The sequence below is a fragment of the Helianthus annuus genome, chromosome 17 (assembly GCF_002127325.2).
Source record: "Helianthus annuus cultivar XRQ/B chromosome 17, HanXRQr2.0-SUNRISE, whole genome shotgun sequence".
In the NCBI taxonomy this organism is placed as follows: Eukaryota; Viridiplantae; Streptophyta; class Magnoliopsida; order Asterales; family Asteraceae; genus Helianthus; species Helianthus annuus.
Window position 1 is genome coordinate 7,380,284 of NC_035449.2, and position 22,168 is coordinate 7,402,451.

General features: G+C 38.6%; 1 protein-coding gene across 2 annotated transcripts; it reads left to right on the forward strand.

Annotated features, from left to right (window-relative positions):
• The first annotated feature begins 15,563 nt into the window (after positions 1-15,563).
• Positions 15,564-21,719, forward strand: LOC110921360. 2 transcript variants are annotated; one of them, XM_022165675.2, is made up of 9 exons: positions 15,564-15,963; positions 17,041-17,433; positions 17,523-17,663; positions 18,190-18,293; positions 18,380-18,601; positions 19,144-19,638; positions 20,120-20,505; positions 20,625-20,718; positions 21,423-21,719. In XM_022165675.2, the coding sequence occupies exons 1-9, from the start codon at positions 15,769-15,771 to the stop codon at positions 21,565-21,567; spliced, it is 2,175 nt and encodes a 724-aa protein (XP_022021367.1). In that variant the 5' UTR covers positions 15,564-15,768; the 3' UTR covers positions 21,568-21,719. The 2 variants fall into 2 exon arrangements, with proteins under 2 accessions (XP_022021367.1, XP_022021366.1); XM_022165674.2 differs by having other exon boundaries at positions 15,576-15,963; positions 17,041-17,437; positions 17,527-17,663.
• The last annotated feature ends 449 nt before the right edge of the window (positions 21,720-22,168 follow it).

A 22,168-nucleotide genomic window follows, 5' to 3' on the forward strand; every position in this document is an offset into this window, starting at 1 on the left:
TTTTGGAATGACTAATGCACCTGCGGTTTTCATGGATCTCATGAACCGAGTGTGCAAGCCTTACCTCGACAAATTCGTGATTGTGTTTATCGACGACATTCTGATCTACTCGAAAAGTCAAGAAGAGCATGAACGACACCTACGCCTTATCCTCGAACTCTTACGCAATGAGCAATTGTACGCCAAATTCTCGAAGTGTGACTTCTGGCTCCGAGAAGTCCATTTCCTTGGGCACGTGGTCAACAAGGACGGCATTCACGTCGACCCTGCTAAGATCGACTCGATAAAGAATTGGCCTACACCCAAGACTCCAACCGAAGTTCGCCAATTCTTGGGATTGGCAGGATACTACCGCAGATTCATCAAGGGATTCTCAAAGATTGCACAACCCCTCACGACTCTTACTCAGAAAGGCATTGTTTACAAGTGGAATGAAGCTCAGGAATCGGCCTTTCAAAGGCTAAAGGATAACCTCTGTAGCGCTCCTATTCTCTCGTTGCCTGAAGGCACTGACGACTTTGTGGTTTACTGCGATGCGTCTATCCATGGGCTCGGTTGCGTGTTAATGCAACGCGAGAAAGTTATTGCCTACGCCTCTCGACAACTCAAGACGCATGAAAGAAACTACACTACGCATGATTTGGAACTGGGAGCAGTGATCTTTGCTCTTAAGATATGGAGACATTACCTGTACGGTACTAAGTGCACTATTTACACCGATCACAGGAGTCTCGAGCATATCTTTAGGCAAAAGGAATTGAACATGCGACAGCGCCGCTGGGTCGAACTCTTGAATGACTACGAATGCGCCATCAAGTACCATCCGGGCAAGGCCAATGTCGTGGCAGACGCCCTCAGCCGAAAGGACACTATACCAAAGCGCGTGCGAGCATTGCAACTTACCATCCAGTCTAACCTCCCTACCCAGATCCGACATGCTCAAGTCGAAGCATTGAAGCCGGAAAACATCAGGGCTGAGTCTCTGCGAGGATCGAGACAGCGATTAGAACAGAAGGAAGATGGCGCTTACTATGTAACAGGGCGCATTTGGGTCCCTCTCTATGGAGATTTACGTGAACTCGTGATGGACGAAGCCCATAAGTCCCGCTACTCAGTACATCCTGGCTCGGACAAGATGTACCACGACTTGAGAACTACATACTGGTGGCCTGGCATGAAGGCCCACATAGCAACATATGTCAGCAAATGTTTGACTTGCGCAAGAGTCAAGACAGAGTACCAGAAGCCAGCAGGCCTACTTCAACAACCAGAAATCCCGAAATGGAAATGGGAGCAAATTTCCATGGATTTTGTTACAGGGCTACCTAGATCTCAACGCGGAAATGACACTATTTGGGTAATAGTAGATCGATTGACCAAGTCCGCGCACTTTCTGGCTATTAAGGAAACAGACAAGTTTTCTACCTTGGCGGAGATTTACTTAAAGGAAGTAGTTTCGAGGCACGGAGTGCCAACCTCGATTATTTCCGACCGAGACGCTCGTTTTACTTCGGAATTGTGGCAAGCTATGCACAAATCCTTTGGCTCACGTTTGGACATGAGCACCGCTTATCACCCGCAAACGGATGGACAGTCCGAACGCACCATCCAGACTCTAGAAGACACGCTTAGAGCGTGTGTGATCGATTTTGGCAAGAATTGGGAGAAGCATCTACCGCTAGTAGAGTTCTCTTATAACAACAGCTACCACACTAGTATTCAGGCAGCACCTTTCGAGGCATTGTACGGTCGTAAATGCCGATCACCTCTCTGCTGGGCGGAAGTCGGTGATAGTCAAATCACGGGCCCAGAGATGGTGGTAGATACAACGGAAAAGATTGCCCAGATCAGACAACGCATGGCGGCAGCTCGTGACCGTCAGAAGAGTTACGCTGATAAGCGTAGGAAGCCACTAGAATTCCAGGTCGGTGATCGGGTTCTACTTAAAGTCTCACCCTGGAAGGGTGTGGTTCGCTTTGGTAAACGGGGCAAGCTTAATCCGCGATATATCGGACCATTCGAAATTACTGAGAAAATCGGTAAGGTTGCTTATAGATTGAACCTGCCTGAAGAACTGAGTGCGGTACACAACGTTTTTCACGTATCTAATCTGAAGAAGTGTCTATCAGATGAAACGCTCGTAATTCCCTTCAAGGAACTAACTATTGATGAACAGCTACACTTTACTGAGGAACCGATTGAGATCACGGATCGAGAGATCAAAGTCCTCAAACGTAGCCAGATACCTCTCGTACGAGTCCGTTGGAACTCGCGACGTGGCCCAGAGTTTACCTGGGAGCGGGAAGACCAGATGAAGCACAAGTATCCCCAGTTGTTCCCAAACGAAAACCCCAGCACTGAAGCTACAACCGAATTTCGGGACGAAATTCCAAACTAACGGGGGGATGATGTGACACCCCGTTGAAACACTCTCACTCATACTAGCTTGACAGTGACTGCCTTAACTTTCGGGACGAAAGTTCTTAAAACTTGGGGATAATGTGACACTTCGGATTTTCCCGGGAAACCTTTTGATGTAACTTTGCGTGTATATGTGTTATAAAATGAAAGTGGTGATTTCTTTTGTGTTATGTGCCGATAATGTGTTGTATGTATGTATGTATGATATATATATATATAGATACGCGTGTGTGTAGTGGGCCGAGACCACGAAACCCAACTCGAGACCGGGTGAACAGTTGGGCCGGTTGGGCCGTTGAGCCCCACTCGCAACAGGATTGGAGAAACCCACTAGGGGTGTACCGGTTTTGTAAAGGGTATAAAAACCCAAAACCCTCACATTTTCTCCTTTACACTCCCCCTCATTTCACTCCTACACTCCCTACTTCTCCCTCACTAAAACCCTAGCAAACCAAGATCACCTCCTCTCATCTCCTTCTTCTCGGATCAAATCGGTGACCACTAGGAGCTCTCGGATCAACGCACACACACCCGTTAGAAGTTTCATACTCACCCTTGAACCTCATCAACCGGTTAGTGTCTTTATGATGTTTGTTGTTGTTAAATGATAGCATGAATGACATGATTTAACTAGTGTAGTTGTATGCTTGATGATGTTGTTTTGTGTGAATCAAATGTGTGTGAAATGGATAATCGGCTAACATGTTTTAGTTTCGGATAAGTTGCTAATGTGCTCATGACATTTTGTGGCTAAATATGATGCAAACCATTGACTTGTGATGTTCATGAAAACCGGTTTGCATATGTGTGACACCATGTGAATCGGTTTAGTTTAGAGTTGATTTTTGGGATGTTATGTGATAACTCGAAACCATTAGATAAGTATGTTCAAGTGGTTGATTTGTTGTTCATGATTATGATAGTGATTTATGCGAAAAAAATCCGGAAAAATGTTATGCAAGAAGTTAACATGAATATGACTTGAGTTTATATGAAGAACAACTTGAAGATCATGAAAAATATTTGAATATGCTTGTTTGATCCATTTTGCTTGGTAATGAGACAACAAAACATGTTAGTGAATTTCTATTGGTTAGTACACCAAATCACGATCACAGCATTCTATTGGTTAGTACATTGGACAGGTTCTAGAAGGATTCAGGTGCACGTAATAGTGGTTGCGAGTCGGAACCCTTGGTTGCGACTCGAGACCACAACGTGATTCGTCGAGATCTCCCGGTTGCGACTCGCAAGCAGCACATGATGAACCGAAACCAAGGTTGCGAGTCGGAATCCCTGGTTGCGACTCGAAACCAAAGCGTGATGAACCGAGACCGAGGTTGCGAGTCGGAATCCCTTGGTTGCGACTCGAAACCATGCATGTTCGAGTCGAAACCACCTTTGTCTCGACTGGGCTGCCTAAAGTGTTATTGGGCCATGACTTGTTGGGCTATCTGTTGACTGAACTACATGTGTATCTGTTACTGTTTGTGAAAATGTTAGGACAGGCCCAATAACCCAACTGTTTGATTGTATGCATTCTAAGTGTGTCTATACGTGTTCGCTATACGTGATTACTTGTACCCCAACTTGACCTATATTTGGTAACCATGCTAGGACGTGGTGACCAACGTGATTGACCGGGTATTTAATCTACCGAGCAACCCAAGGTGAGTTCACAACCTAAAGCATGCGTTCCCGGTGGTTTGGGAAACGGAACTACGAACAACACTATCCCCCTTATGAGGGATACAACTTACTTTTCTTCCCTTGTTATTGGGAACCTTTAGTTAATTACTGTTTATACGGATTGCAACTAACGGCACTAAACGAAACTCTATCACTCAAGTCCCTACTACATAATACCGATTAGTCGCCGGGGCCAGGCGAACGGGTTATTAGTTGATAGCGCTATTTAGGTTTTACCAACCTCACACCGTGCCATGGTTTGGGATCGGTCGTGAACTAATGTACTCAGGCATCCGTCAATGATGATAGAACATTGACATCGGGGCATCCTGCGGAAACGCAAACGGTTACCTAGTGTTCGGTATTGGAAAAACAGTTTAGTCGCTAACTTTTGGGGTAGCTCCCCATGGCATGTATAAACGAGTAAATTAACTGGTGAAACAAGTTTTTGGTAATTAAAACTGGACAACTAGTGAACTCACTCAGCATTATTGTTGACACCTTACTGCATGCTTTGCAGGTAACTAGTGACTGAGGAGCTGCTGCTTGGGGATGTGTAGTGTTCGTCAAAACCCGTGTGTTGGGTTTTACTTATCTTGAACCATGAACTATCTTTTAAACTATTTGGTTTATGCTTCCGCTAAACTTACTATCGAACTTAAACTACGATGTTGCTAACTACTTTAGATAGCAATTACTTTACTATTAACCAATGCTTAGTATAATTGGTGGCTGGATCCTGGTCAGTCACGCCCTCAAGCGGATGTTATTCCGCAGGTGGAATTTGGGGGTGTGACATTATCTTAGCACACGATTGTGTTAAGATTGTTTTGATAGAATAAATCAAAGCGGATTCAACATAAATAAATAAGTAAATCCGTATGTAAGGGGTGCAACGAGATTAGCACAAGCTTCAAATTTGTGAAAACGTCACCATGAGGTGATCGTAAAATAAATGATTCAGTGGAAGTGAAAACCAAACAAGTTGGTTATGGATCTGAAATGGATGAAATATTTGACGGAATGTATTTATTTATGAACTTTTATTTGTACTAGGGTCAAATAATAACTTAACTTAGATATTATATATCAGTGACTACGTCTGGAATCATCTCTGCTTCTTGTGTAGTAAGTACGTATGCTCGCGCGTTCGTCTTAGCTCCGTCTGTTGTTCTAGCCTTGGTGTCAGATGTTTTGGTTAGTTTCGGGCAATATGGTTTGATGTGTCCGGTTTCCCCGCAATTGTAACAGACGTTAGTTTTCCTTCTGCACTCTTCCTCTATGTGCCCGGTCATCTTGCAGAAGTCACAGTAGGGTGTGTTCCTAAAACGACATCGTCCTGAATGCGTTTTGTTACTGTTTCTGCAGATAGGTTGCTCCAATGACGGTTCAGTTTCTTTCTTCTTGAATTCTTGGAAAATTTTATGGGCTAACTCTTTTTTCTTGTTTTCTTCTTTTGTGCGGATTAGTCCATCTGTCAGCATGTTAGCTAGTTCAACTGCTTCCTCGATAGTCTGTGGTCTAACGGCCTTGACTATGTCTCGGATTTCGCTAACTAATCCCCAAATATAACGAGAAATTAGTACGGATTCTGGCGAAGCCAGAGTTGGTACCATTCTTGCATATTCGAAGAATCTTGTCGTATATTCACGACAATTCACATCTATCATTTTATGATTTAAGAATTTGTTAGTTATTCTTTCCTTTTCATAAGGAGGACAAAATTTTCTTTCTACCATTTCCTTGAATTTTTCCCAGTTTATGGCATAAGCCATGGCCCTTCCTTTTGCCTGAAGAATAGTATTCCACCATTCTAAGGCTTCTTCCTTAAAGAGGTTAGATGCATACATCACCTTATCTTCTTTGGCACATTTGCTGATCGTAAGAACAGCTTCCGTCTTTTCCAACCATCGTAGAGCAGCCGTGGCACCTTCACTGCCCGCGAACTCGGTTGGTTTACAGGCTAGAAATTCTTTGTAGGTACACCCAAGAGTCATTGCCTTCTTCTTCTTGGGAAATGGGGTTTTGGTAATATTATTATTATCACTATTGACACTATGGTTAAAACTATCGTCACGGGTATGCTTAATGTTCATAGCTTTGGTGGGTTCTACGGGATTTTTAACAGCTTTAATTATTAAAGGTAAAGCATTAGCTATTCCTTGAGCTATTAGATTTTCTATAGCATTTTTATCCAAAGGATTTTCATTATTAGCATGAACTTCTGGATTATGTGATACTTCATTCGACATCTGGATTGCAAATAATTTCAATTATTAATATCACGGAATAATTAAAATAATACCTCCAGGATATTATATGTGCATATTGACATATACATATTCACGTACAACATATAGGTTAATTTGTATTAGTTTCCTAACTTTATTGTTTAGGTATTAAAGAACATCTAATTAGCTTAAACAAGTGGCTTAACTTATACTAAGGCATCTTTTCTTATTCAATCTTTGAAAGTTATCAGATGTGCTACCAGTTAATAGCAATCTCCTAACTCTTTTATTTAAGTTTAAATACTATTATCACAACACTTATAGGCTCAAAGTAGTGGCTTAGCTCTGATACCACCTTCTGTCACGACCCCCGACCCCACCCTGGACGGAATCGGGAGCCGCGAACAGCCCAGTGGTACCGGTGATTATTTTTGAAAAACATTGCAGCGGAATTTTCATCAGGACCGTGAGTTAGGAAAAATATCAGAGTTTAGAAAACACCGGATTTGATTTAAATAGATGGGATAAATCCCTATTTTACAATGGTAGCTTTAATAAGGATAAGTTTTATTTCATAAAACAATATTTCTTAATTTGATTAAAATAAACCACTTCTTGATGCCTTTCAGTGCCGTATCTGGCCTTTATTCCAATCTATGGTAATTACCTGAAACATGTTTTGAAAAAGGTTTTGTCAGTGGAAATTACTGAGTGAGATCATTCCATTTTTTATAAAATATATTGTTATACCTTACAGTATTAAGGTATATATATTTATTTGTATTTACCCCACTCAATCAGTATTTTGTCACATGATGGCAGTTCCAATATAACAGCAATAATATCACTCATTGGTTTACTTTCATCCAATAGTGAATTAATCAAATAACTATACTTAACTATTATTCAATTTATTTGTCATTAGGCGATTCCTGTGACGGGGTCATATCACTGTTGATCATTCTTTCAACTAGTGATTCCGGTCATATCACTGTTGATCATTCTTTCAACTAGTGATTCTAATTATAACACTGTTGATCATTCTTTCAACTAGTGTCTCTGGACATATCATTGTTGATCATTCTTTCAACTAGTGATGCTGGACATAATGATATCCCATGGCATTACTTTGTCAAATATATTATGTATGGCACAAAATCATGTAATCTAGAATAATGACATTTTATGTCAAATATTATAACTTATCAAATATGTTAATTAATTAATTGTAATATCATGATATAGTAACCTGACTAAAAGTATTATACTTGACTATTTTATTATGGTTTGCACCATTTAGATTTATACATTACATTTATTAATTTTAATGTTAAAAAGAATATTAGTTATAACTGTGGTCATGCTAACTTTCTGGGTAATAGTAAAGAGAATCAAATAATGTATAATACCTCCCATACCAGTAGTTATTTATAAAATATAATAACTTAATCACTGTAAGTATAACTGGTAACCATTTAGGATTTTAGAAAGCATTTTGTAATATAATTGTTTCACAAAAAGGTGATAAAACTGTGATAAAAGAGTATGGACTCACAAACGGTGAGAAAAAGAGAAATGAACTCACATTGCAGATTTCTACGGGCAAAGTTTAGTCTACAGATAAGCCTTGATAGATTGCTGATTTAATTTGAGCAGAGTCTAGCCTACTGATTTGCCTTGATTAATCTAATAACAATGCACACAAACGGGATTGTAACTAATACAGCAGTTACGTCAATTCACGAGATTAAACCCTCACAACGATTAACAAGTGCAATACTTAACAATTCAATCGGATTCGCAACGAATAACAGAGCATAGTCCGAATTCGAACAGCACTCAAATATTCAAGTCGAAATCACGATGAATAATCAAAGTACAAGCTCAATTTGAGCAGCACCCGGACAATCGTTGGATAGTTATAATCGATCGGACGTTGAATCGTAATAGCGATCGAGTTATTACCCTGATTGCGGCAGCGTTTCGAGGTTTGTGTGTGTTAATTGTGATAAACAGAGCATAACTCCGTGTATAATTCGACTTTTAACGTCGATTTTGTGCCAGAATTCAAGTCCCAACCTCTACTATTTATTGCTGGAAATTAGTCCCCCTCTCGTGTCGCGACAGGGACACATGCACCTGTCGCGTGGCGCGAGAGATGCCAATCTACCATAGGGTAGCCTTGTGTCCCAGTAGGCTTGCTGAGTCGACGTTGTTCGAAAATTCAATTTAGACAGCGAGATGTAAAGATAATCGTCAACTAGGGTTTATCCCCCCTGAGTTTTAGGGGCCCTGATCCTGATTACGATTGTTCTGAAATTTTTAGGGTTTGTGCAGAATCACTTGGGTGTCTTAATTAGGTTTTCCTATTGAACAAAATAATACAATAAATAATATTTTTGACGAGGGTTGTTACACAGGACCCGATAGATGAGAATTATATAGTTCGAAGTTGTAAGGTTTTTAAAAAAAATAAAGACGGTGATATAAGCAATGAATTCCTTGATCTTCGGCCGGTTTGTTGATGAAATACTGTTGTATAATTATAAGGCATATGGCCATAGAGATAAACGTGCGGCCAACTAAACTGAAAAATTTGAAATATGATTAAATTATTATTATTTAAAATTCTTATACCTTTTCCTTTCATTTACGTAACCCACCAAATAAAACATGTATATCCTTTTTAATAATTTTTTTTATTAAAACTAATTTAACAATAATATAAAGACTAATTATTATTATTTTGTATATTACATACGTGCTGGTTACACGTAAACGATTTCGAACTCTATTATATCTATTAAACTTGTATGCTCACCTTTACACTATGTGTATTGACGTTTATTTTAACGTATGTGGCAGGTGCTTAAGATGTTTAAATGTTTGGCTTGCTGTGAAATCGAGGCTAGGAAAGGTCTAGAAACCAATAAACGAATTGTCTGTATTTGAAATCTGAGTTGTCAGAACAGAACAATTGACTTGATTTTGTCTGTAATAAATATGTTACCTTATATGTCATGGTATGGGATGTGATGTTTTAAATATTTGGTAATCGTAGTTGTTATGGAAACTTCTGGACAATCTGTTTCGCTCAGTGCCACACCCCGATGTTTCCGCCATCGGTTGGGGTGTGACACCGGCGATATCTTGGTCAAAACGGGAAAGACTCTTGGTATAACCCAGCGATATCTTGGTCAAAACGGGAAAGAGGTACGGAAGCATGTTGGACCCTTTTTCTTTTTAATTTTGAAATATCACTAAATAACTGTTACTCTTAGTTTTTGTAAGGAAATATTTTACAAATAAAGTAAATCTTAAATAAATTTTATGATCTTCTTTGATGATAATATAAAATTTGATCTCAAACTAAGGATAATTAAATATGATATGTCTTCTGTTTCTTTTAGATTATAAATGTAACACCCCGTGTTTCGAAAGTCAAAGTCAAGATTGAAGTCAAAGGAAGAAAAGATTGCTAATTACGATCTGGCACTCTTTGCTTAGTTACTGAATTACCTTCTTTGACTTGTAATCAATTCTTTTATTTTTATCGCTTTAGTTGTATTATGTGGGGTATCTATTAATATTCGAGATTTAATCGATGTTTATCGCATGTTTTATCGCTTTATCGCTAATCGCATCGCAATCGCATTCGCGCCTTGATTAATAGATTCTGAATATTGTTTTACGTGTGTGTGTTACTTATGTGTTACTTGTGCATGTTTATTGTATGTTTGTGGGATTAATGGAAACGCAATCGCAACTCTATCGCAACGCAACTTAATAGCAAACGCTAAATGCAAGTTATTTATAGTGATTGTATGATAGATATAGTATTTGTGTGTTTATTATTAATCTATCGCACCGCATAATTGATACTCGCTTAAACTCATCGCAACGCTCAACACGTGAAACGAAACGCCGAAACTCAAACTCGTCGGACACTTCAATTGAATGGCCAACCAATCGAATGGCCATCCGATCAGCGCCATCCTATCCGACACTCGCCATCCTATTCGACACTTGCACTCCCTTTCCCTTTTTGGCAACCTATAAATACCCTCCTGTCGACCAGCTCGCTCATGGCCTTCTTTTCTCTTGATTTCTCGCCATCCCTGTCATTTGTGATGTGACAGCTCTCTCACTCGAATAGCTCGCTCAAGGCCTTCTTTTCTCTCGATTTCTCGCGATTCTTGTAAGTTTTCAACCTAAATCGTGTACTTCTATGATCTACACACACTTTTTCATCATCTTCACCTTTGAATCTTAACTTTTAACCGTGAAATCAGCAGATTTGAGGTGTTCTAGGGTGATGTCATCATGGAGTTCTTATGAACTTCAAGTTTTGACCTCATTCCATCAAGAATAACTCAGATCCGAAGGATTTCCACATGATTAAACATGATTTTCGCATAGATCTAAACATTTATGTGGTTAAAAGGATTGAAAGATGGTTTTCTAACTTTCTTTCAACTCCTTTACACTCAATGCACTCAGAACCAATAGAATCGGAACTCGTTCTGGTCTTCTACTCATTTCTTGGTGAAGCATCGGTCTGAGATCTGATTTCTATCAACGAGGCATCTGATTTCGGGATAACATGAACAACCGTCAAGGAATAGTTAACTGATCGGATTAGGGTGATTCCTGTTTGATCGAACGACTCGGGACTTGCCGAGGTTCCGTTGTTTAGCACGTTAGTTATCACATCGTCTCGATCAAACTGCAAGACTTTCAGAAATAATCAAGTTTAAGACGATCTGGTCCGTTGGGACGGATTGTCGTCCGATTGGATAGCCATCCAATCGAACTACGATCCGATCAGCTTGCACTTGGTTCCACACTTAAACATTTTTCTTCCAACTTACAAAGCTCTGAACGTCGAACGGAATGTCGCCCGATCGGATAGCCATCCGATCGAACGACCATCCGATTATCTGACATTTGGAACTTCGACACCTAAACATTTTTCACAATTTTCAAAGATCATCAGTAACTAACGGATTGCCATCCGATCAGATTGCTATCCGATCGAGTGACAACCTGCTGTGAACTTGTTCTCACTAAGTATCCTGCCAATCGGATTGCTATCCGATCGAACGACCATTCGATCGATCGACCTGAAGGGTAGATATACTTCTCTGTTTTCAAAATGCTACAACAAAAACTTCAAAGCAATCATACACAAACACATCCTTACCAAACGAATGTCAATCCAATCGAATGGCCATCCAATCGGATGACCATCCAAACGGATTGACATCCGATCGAATGGTCAACCGATCGGATAGCCATCCGATAGGATTACCATCCGACACTTAGCCACTTTTCACCAATTTACGCGTCGTTCTTCGCTTATGCTATCGTTAACTGTTCAGGCTAATCTCTTAGCGCTCCCTTCAATCCTAGACAGTGTTTATTAACTTAAACGCTATCTGTGAGTATACTCGAACCCTTTTTTGCTTTACGCACTTTTGGGTGTTACATACGTTACTTATTCAAATCACTATTTATACGCTGACCATTATTACATGCTACGTGTTATTCGATGAATGCTTGTATGTTATGTTAACACTGTGATTGTTGCCTGACACCTTAGCAACGATAATACTATAGTTTGGACTCAGCACCTGTCGTGGACAGGGGTTGTTAAGGGCTTTACTTCACGTGTCCCAGTGGGGATATGTGTTGCGCATTCTACAACTCGCAGTCACGTCTGTGCATATTTCTCTGTCGATAACCTACTTGCCTTCACTTTGTACATGTTACATGCTGGTTATGCGTAAACGATTTCAAACTCTATTACTATTATCAAACTTGTATGCTCACCTTTACACTATGTGTATTGACCTATATTTTAACGTATGTGACAGGTGCCTAGGATGCTGTGCTTTATCTGCTTTTGTGGAATCAAGTAGGATGGAGTCTAGAAACAAACAAAAACAATTTATTTATTTAATCTGAGTTGTCGGAACATGATATTTGTCGTAGAGATGTCGATGTCTGTAATGATTGAATTATTTGATGGGTTATGGTATGGGACATAATATTAACTATCCGGTAATTTAGTTGCTATGGAATTTCTCCTGGACAATCTGTTTCGCTTAGTGCCATGCCCCGATGTTTCCGTCATCAGTTGGGGTGTGACAATAAATATAATAGATAATATCTGGACAATAAAAATAATAACTATAGGTAATTTTGATATGTTTTAAATTCTAAAGATAATTGCTTACATGAAGTATTGATTTTGAACCGATGGGTGGATGGATGGATGGGTGGATGGGTGGATGGATGGATGGATGGAATACAAATTGAAACTTTTGAACATACACAAATTGAAACCTTTAAGATGATAGTTAACACAATTGGACTTTCAACCGGAAGATTAATAATGCTTGATGAATTAAGCACAACTATATACACAAAAAAACATTATTTTGTCAAAAACTTCTTAAAGCATTGTGTAGAAATAGTTTTAAATCTATGATGTTAATTCACTAGTCGACAGATTCTACTATGTACATTGTGAGTGTGTTTTGCTTATTGTGTTATCATTACTCTTACAAGCTATATGAAAGTGAAAGGGCTTCATCAATTCAAGTTTAATGTTGATTATGATAACTAGTGGCTATATATGTTTTACCTTTGATGAAGGAAATTAGCTAATAACATGAGAATTAATGGGGATATATATGCACACACACGCATACATATATTCCAAAGTCTCAAGCCACATAGACAACGATAATTGTGTTGAATACAACTTCATTTCATGGCACATGGCACATACCACATACCACAAGCGTTATTCAAGTCTTGAATAATAGTTTGCAAAATACAAAATAACCACATCTCCTCTAGGTCATGATCTTGCACTCACACAACATATATATTATCTCTAAAATAAAGTTCAAAGCCAATCATAGCCTAGGTTTAGGCTATTGAATTGATAAACCATTACCATTAATGTGCCATCGTTGATAAACCATGACCCCTACGTTAATGACTTTTTATTGCAAATGCAACCTAAATCGTTCATATTTGAAAAATGCAGGTTTCTAAGGTCTCGGGATGAAAAGAAGTGAAAAACAAGCATAAACGAAGCAAAAACCCAAGATTCTAAGGAAATCAACAAGTTATCAAATAGGCACAACTGTGCCAGGCTATGGGCATGGCCGTGCACAATACCAAGCATCACAAAGTCAACCAAAGTCAACCCAAGAATGATCAATAAAAGTCCACCAGAGAGGCGAGGCACGCCTGTGCTCAAGGAAAAGACAAGGGACGAAGGTTCGAGAACCGACCAAGAATGCCACATGTTCAAGACTTGTCGAGACACCTCAACATGCACGGTCCTGCCCCTTAAGCACGCATGTGCCCATAATAGAATCACAACAGACTCTCTTAGAAAAGGACAAGCAATGTCGGGGATTCCTCACAAGGCACGACCATGCCAGTTAGGCACGCCCGTGCACACCTGGTCTCCTCTAACCTATAAACAGAAGGCCTTGGCTGCCCATTTCCACCATCCCATTTCACCCACTCATCTTCCACGTGTCACAAACTAGACCTCTGGTCTTGAGAGGTCACAAGGAGTTTGGGATCACTCCACAAAATACTTGTAATAGCTTAGACAAGCTATAGCCATTATAGACTAAGCTCTTTGTGTTGCTTGGGTTGAAGAGTAAGCTTGGTATGAATTAAATGTTTAATTCTTGGCAAAAAGGTGTGTTGTGTCATTAATAATTTCTTCTACCCTTCTTCTTTTGTTTTAGTTTTTAATCTTGTGGGAGTTCTTGATAACCAAAAGAGGTTAAGCTTATTATTATCAGTACACTTATGGTGTGTTACAACACATATACTAATAAGGGAAATCCGATCTTGGAGAAGTGGTTGACCCATTTGTGGAAACAACTTGTGATCAACCTCGTTTATCAAGAATATCATTTGTGGCCTGCACAATCTATATGCTAGGCTTCAACGATTAGCCAAAACGTGGTCAATGTGACTCGTCTAACACGATCCAAGAGTTAGTGAACCCATGTTAAAATACTATACGCCTTTATATATATTTTATTATTATAATGCCACTCGTTATATAAAGATCAATCACACTAATTAATCACAAGTGTCATTAGCACCAGTGAGAAGTACTTTGATATATCCTTGCTACCTTTGAAGTGAGACAAAGGTACGCCAAATAGAGGATCGCAAGCCATGGGAACAATGTAAAAGAAAGAAAAGTAGTTGGATGTAACTAACCCAAACTTAGGGGATTGTTCCTTAAAAAAAGAACCTTTCTATAAGATTGGGTAATGAATTATCTTTAATCGGCTCTAATTCTGTTTTAACCTTAAAGTCACATCTTGTAAATCTAATAAAAATTCGTCGGTAAACTTAGCTAGGAGTCGGGTCTTTGAGTTAATTAACCTCACCTCTTGATAATAACTTAACTATAATTTGTCCCAAGTGGATATGTAGATCCAAAGCAACGCTCTTCGTGCTCTTGGTATTCCCTACTTGATTCTTACCTTAAGCTCTACTACAAACAATAGGTAAGCTTGCCTATTGTGAGTGTCTATCTTAAGTAAAAATCATATCTTATAAATTTAAAGCTAGGTGCAAGTCTCTAAAAGTTAGTATGTTAGCCCACCTAATACATGATAAGAGTTATATTAACTAGACCAACACATCGTTAGACGACACACATCAACCACCTCATCTTTGTTAGTAAGACCTTATAATTTCAAGTTGTTGCAACGGATGGTACCTCCTCTTGAGGGACAAGAATATCACCACCTAATAACCTCCCCATCTCCTTGTGCTTGGTGGCCAAAAAGAAGAAAGAGGGAGAGAGAAAGAAACCGAGAGCTAGAGAACAGGTGATCGACCATAAATTGATTCATAAACCAATTTGGGTAAAACCGGTTCAAATCTCAACCCATTTTGAGCATTTATACTTTGAATCTGGTTAATAAACTGATTTGAGAAAAATAATCATATAAACGTTAGTTCTGGTTTGAAAACGGTTCCGATACTGATCCAATCTGACCGATCGAGTATGGTTTCCTTTAGAAACCACTTTCATACTAAACCAATTTAGGCCAATTGGGTTTTAACTTTCATTGAATTGATCCGAATCGCTACAACTTGGCCTAAAAACTGTTTTTTTTTTCAAGGGTATAAAGAATCACACGTCTATCTAGATGTGTACAAAACCCGGTTTGGCCCCAAACCAGTTATTTTTTTACTGGGCCGCCAAGCCCAATTCGTTTTTTTCCACACCTCTATCTCATGATGGCCCATTGATTCCAAAATCCAAGAACCAAGACTCTGCAACTCATCTCCTCCGTCGTCTCCGCCACTGCAACAATCACCGTGAGGTCATCGGAGATGTCTGATTCACCGCTATTTTGATAAAATGATGAGGAGAAAGTGCAGGATTTGGTGGCCACGTCATCTATCCCCCGCAACACAACCTCACTCTTCCACCTTTTTGTTCGGTTGGTTCGTTTCGTCATCATCTTCTTCTTCATCTGCTTCTGTTCCTATCGAAATTGTTGTTGCTTTTGCAATCGATGAAGCTGTATTCTCTTCAATTGGATCGGATCTTGAGGTATTATTACACTTTTTAACTTTTTTGTGTTGGAAACTTCTTCTACATTTAACTGCTAGGGTTACATTTGATGATATTTATATAATATGATGTATGCAGATTGATTTGTTTAGTTTACTGACATTGAAAATGGCTATACTTAACTGTACTAGAGTTGTTGTCAAATTTAGGTCATATATTTTAGGATTGTGTTGCATACACACGCACGAATAAGCTGCAGAAAAGCAAAGAACACGAGGATTTACCTGGTTCGATTTAAACCGACCTACGTCCACCAGTGGCAACTAGGTTATTCTTTATTGAGGTGATGATCGAGTTACAAGTACATAGATTATATTTATAGAGACTAATTAGGGTTTACAAATTTGCTCCTCAAGTTAAGCGCTTGTAGGGCCCGCAAGGCATATGAATCCCACAATAGAGATCGAAATGCGGAAAATTAGCACTACGGCCGAAAAACTTGCCCGGGCCGTGGCCCTGCCAGAGCCCTTCTAAGAACCGCCCCTGTTGATATATAGTAATCGGGGAAAAGATGTCTTAAGGGGTGTACAATTAGTTTTTATGTTTTGTTAATGCTTCATGATGTAAGTGATTGCATTGGTTAATGATAATATGATCTAGATGTGGGAGAGAAAGACAATATGGGTTGGAAAACTGTTCATTTTGTATTTGTGTAGAGTACTCTTTCATTCATATGTCGATAGTCGTTAATGTTGTAGTATAACGTTATATGAGTATGGTCAAAGTCAATGTTACCAAGTTACCAAAAGTGTAGGTGAAGCTACAACATGAAATTTGTGTGCAAGTTTTGTACAGCTGGACAATAAATGCAAGAATTTTCTTCGTTCCTATACACACTTTATCAAATTCTTGATACTACTTGTAACATGCAATTTTAATAACCAGAGTAGTTAGGTTTCCAACTTCTTAGTATGTGATCTAAGGTTTACGTAGTACATTGTCAAACTGATCATTGATGATAAACTTAAAAGTTGGACGTAAAATTAGTTACTCTGCTTTAATTATCATCTAGATCTAATTTCAGACGGATAATAAATATCTATTTACCATGTACAGGGGATACTTTACAAGATAAATAAAAGAATGCCAACATCTTTACAAAACAGATGTGAGCTCTCTATGTTAGGTTATTGCTCAGCAGATTCTTCTAGCAACGGCGAGTTGCATACACACAGGGAATCAGCAGAAGAATCTAGCCAATTCAGTGGCCCGCTTCATAATTCAGGCCCACACAATGAACAAAATACGTCAAATGATAGAAGTGGACACTGGGTTTGTGGATGCCATAAAGTTGATGGATTCCTAGAACAATATAAAACTTGTACACAAAGCAACCCGGGCCATCTTGTATACGGTTCTTATATCTACGCCAGTCGAAATTTGGGATGGATTCCTAAATTACATCACATACATTGGGATATGCAAGTTGCTTACAATCTTGATCTCCACGTATGTAAGTCATGAAAACCTTAACTGCATATGGTCATGAATTATTACGTATGTAAGTATCTTGATTACTATTTATTGTTCTGAATCAGATAGTAATCTATGGAACTCCTAGATATGGTGGTCATCATTTCTATTTAGATTCCCGACGCTCGTCCGAGAATGCTAAAACTGGTTCAAGAAAACCTAAATGGGTGGAAGATCTCAGCCAAAAGAAATCCGTTATTGATTTGGTAAATATTACATTTGATCTGTCTGTTTTAATTTCTACATGCGAGTAAAATGCCATTTTCGTCCCTGAGGTTTGGGCCGCTTTTGCGACTTTCGTCCAATGGTTTGTTTTTCTGCATCTGGCGAGAAGGTTTGAAATCTTGCCATTTCCATCCAACTCGTTAACTCCATCCATTTTCTCCGTTAAATGAGGGGCATTTCCGTCTTTTTAGACATTTCTATTAAAATAAAAAAACACTATAAGAGATAAAGATCCACCTCTTTCTCCCCGTCCAAACCCTTTAATTATCACAAAAGAAATGACTAGAAAGACGAAAATGCCCCTCATTTAATGGAGAAAAATGGATGGAGTTAACGAGTTGGATGAAAATGGCAAGATATCAAACCTTTTGGATCCAGATGCGGAAAAACAAACCTTTGGACGGAAGTCACAAAAGTGACCAAACCTCAGGGACGAAAATGGCATTTTACTCTTACATGCTTTAATGTTTCACCTATTTTTGTGTATTTCCGGGATTGTGAGTATAGGATGCCGTCATTCTTGCCACCAATTGTGCTGCGGCTGCCACCTCATTCTTTGAAGAACAAGTGTCACCTAAAAGACGCGCCTTATGGCTTCATTGTGTGTACATGTAATCTCTTTACTCTGGTGTCACCAATTTCATTTTATTTTTTGTATGCTCGTTTCCTTGTTAGTCATGTACGTTCTGATTTTCAGGTGTATCTCTGTAATATGGAAACTTTTTGCCGTGTGTGTTGCTACACTTTCAACATCCGTATACGTATTTCTCCAGCTACTGCATTTTCTATTAAGCTATGTATCAGATTCTTGTGTATATGCCACAATCGAAAATCTATTCATTCACACATGGAAGAACATTCGTGTTCGATGTTGTCAAATTTTGTACTGGCCGATCTTCCTTCACAACACTGATTCCAGGTAGTAAAGTTTTTGAACTTCGAAGTACAAATAGTTCTTACATGATTAAAATAGTTTTTGGAGTAAAATGTCGTTTCCGTCCTTGAGGTTTGGCGACTTTCGTCCAAAGGTTTGTTTTTCCGCATATGGATCCAAAAGGTTTAAAATCTTGCCTTTTTATCCAGCTCGTTAACTCCATCCATTTTTTTCTGTTAAGTAAGGGGTATTTTCGTCTTTTTGTTAACCTAAAGGGGCGATTCGGTCTTTTGAATACTTGTACATTATGCTAAAGGTTTGTACATAAAGTAAAAAAGACCAAATTGCCCTTTAAGTTAAGAAAAAAGACGGAAATACCCCTGACTTAACGAAGAAAAAATAGATGGAGTTAACTAGCTGGATGAAAATGGCAAGATTTCAAACCTTTTGGATCTAGATGCGGAAAAACAAACCTTCAGACGATAGTCGCAAAACTGGCCAAAGCTCAGGGACGAAAATGACATTTTACTCTAGTTTTTTTGTCTTTAATTTATGTGCTCATTACTTTTATATAATTGTGTTGTAAGGTCGGAATCATGTGTGGAGTATGCAGAAAAAGCTTCACTACGCAAACATTCCATGTGGTTAAGTGTAGTTATCGACATGCTGTTTGGGAACCTATTTGGTTTTGCATTGCTGACTCATGCAGATTCCGTTTGTTCGTCAATTTTGACCGTCACTAGTGACGTTACAAACAACTGGTGGCTAATAAGTTGTGCACGATTAATGGGAAACCCTGCTGGTTTTAAGTTAAACACCGAGCTTGCAGGAGTTCTCGGAACGTTTTCTCTTAATACGATTCAAATTTGGTCTACTTTATGGGGCTCCATGCGTTTTATTTTTATATTTATCGTTAAAGGTTTGGCTGTATCTGGAGTTCTTTTCGGGTTCACTACCCCTGCTTCGTTGACCGTTGACTTGATTACTGTTTCAACGACACACGTGTCAACTCTGCATTGGTTAATTTCCATTCTTTATTCAAGACAGATACAAGCAACGACAGCATTGTGGCGTCTTTTTAGGTAATGAAAGTTTTTTACTTTCGAATGAAGCAATTGTATATGGTAAGTCCCTGTGTTTTGGCCAGTTTTGCGCTTTCGTCCAAAGGTTTGTTTTTCCGCATCTGGATCCAAATAGTTTAAAATCTTGTCATTGTCATCTGGCTCGTTAGCTCCATCCATTTTTCGCCATTAAGTCGGGGTATTTCCGTCTTTTTACCTACTTTGTTTTGTTTTGAATACTTGTGCATTATGCTAAATGCTTGTACATAAAGTGAAAAAAGACTAAATTGTCCTTTAAGTTAACAAAAAAGACGAAAATACCCTTGACTTAACAGAGAAAAATGGATGGAGTTAACGAGCCGGATAAAAGTGGCAAGATTTCAAACCTTTTGGATTCAGATGCGGAAAAACAAACCTTTCGACAAAAGTCGCAAAACTGACCAAACCTTTGGACAAATGGCATTTTACTCTTTCTTAATCTTTTTTTTCGAAACTATTTCAGGGGTCAAAAATGGAACCCTCTTCGTGAGAGATTAGATAGCTATGATTACACAGTGGAACAACATATTGTCGGATCGCTGTTGTTTACGCCACTTTTGCTTCTGCTACCAACTACTTCAGCTTTTTATATGTCTTTCACCATTATAAATATGACCATTGGATCTATATGCACGCTTATCGAGGTTGCGATTTCGGTAATCCATGCTACACCCTACACGAAAATTTTGCTTTGGTTGTTGAGACCGAGCAGATTTCCTTGCGGGATTTGGTTCGAGATATTTCCTGTCGAGAATCATGAAATGGAGATTGTACAAGAAGGAATTGGTTCAAGGGCTAGTGGATCAGATATTCTCGTCTCATGCCTACATAGTTATATGTATAATATCGGTAAGATCTGAACTATATCATTTTTTTATTTCTTTTCTGTGCAATTATATATTTTTTTTAAATATAAGATCAATTCCAGTTTTTTATATCATATGTATCCATTTATGAACATTACTCAGGCGAATTGGTGGGACCCGACTTTAGATACCTACATTCTGCTGTTCCAAGATCATCAATTAGCTCATTAGTTTATAGAGTTTTCAGTGGAAGAAGGTGAGTTTGCTCCCCCCCCCCCCCCCCTTATATAGTTATACTCTTTTTTTCTTTTCAAAAAAGCGTAAAGTACACTGATAGTGTTTGTGGTTTTCCAAAATTTTGAATTTGCTCCTTGGCTTTCCAAAAATACACGGATGATCCTTGTGGTTCGCACTTTGTAACGCATTTAGTCCCCAGATAACAAATCTATAGGTTTCAGGAGGTCCAAGTTAGGGATTAATGCGTTACAAAGTGCAAACCACAGGGACCATCCATGTACTTCAGGTAAAAGTTGGGGACTAAACGCGTTACAAAGTGCAAACCATAGGGACCATCCGTGTACTTTTGGAAAGTCAGGGACCAAATCCAAAGATTTGGAAAACCTCAGGGACTATCCGTGTACTTTACTCTTACAAATAGAACATATATAGTTCTACTAGAGGTGGCATACTAAGTAGGCCAGTCAAAACGGGTAACTTTTTGGTACATTTCTTGTCCAAAAAAAATTATTTTATAAGTATTTAGTGTGTGAAGTATGAAAACATGATCTATAGTATGTCAATGATGATCTAACTTTTTATAAATAAAACAATTTAACACGTTTATGTATTCAAAATACACTTTGGACGACTTTTGCCCATTGGCTTGTTTCCTTTTTATAAGTAAATGGGTTGTTCTAAGTTTAATCCTTTAAACTGATTGTTTTTATTTTACTTGTACAGTTTGCCTTCGCCACTATACAACCTTCCATATGTTCCGGGCGCCGGTCTCCCTCCAAGCATGCCATGGATGTCTATCCCATTCAATGAATATTGGATCCTTTGTCATGATGCTGTTTTCGCATGTAACCCGCTTCACACACACTAAATGTTGATAAAGGAATTTTGTTCGTTTGGTTACCGATTCGATTTGTATATTCTTAGGATGTTTGCTAACCATTGAGGATTAGAATTAAACATCCCTCACTGTTCAGGTTTATATGGGTAATATACTAATATGGTTCATTCGTGTTGTTCTTATGTGTAAGTTTCGTGAAATTTTGGTATGTGTTAGTACTGTATTGAAGATTTTGTTAATATGGTATTTGTTCATGTTGGTAAAATAAGTGGCTAACCAATTTAACCTTAGGTTCTAAGTGGTAGTATTTGTTTATGTTTGGTAAATAACTAGCGTATAAATGTGATTACAAATGCTAATTTAGCAAAACAATAAAACAATTTCTCTTAAATCACAATGTTTTCAGAAACGTGTAAGGTCATGTCATAAAGCCCCTTTGTGGGCGTTATGCGACACGTGTTGTGTCATGTCGTGTCACGTCACACAGGAGCTTTATGGGGCGTGTTATATCACTAGCCCGTAGTCATAAAGCCAATACCCATCATTACCTAATTATTAATTTTTATTTTTATTAATTAATTAAAAAAACACTTAACTATTTTTGATTGGTCAAATTTTTGAAATTCTCCTC

Coding starts and splice junctions, on each gene's coding strand:
- LOC110921360 (XM_022165675.2), top strand. CDS start 15,769: ATGATGAGGAGAAAGTGCAGGATTTGGTGGCCACGTCATCTATCCCCC. Junction 15,964..17,040: donor CAATTGGATCGGATCTTGAG/GTATTATTACAC, acceptor TACCATGTACAG/GGGATACTTTACAAGATAAA. Junction 18,294..18,379: donor TGGCTTCATTGTGTGTACAT/GTAATCTCTTTA, acceptor TCTGATTTTCAG/GTGTATCTCTGTAATATGGA.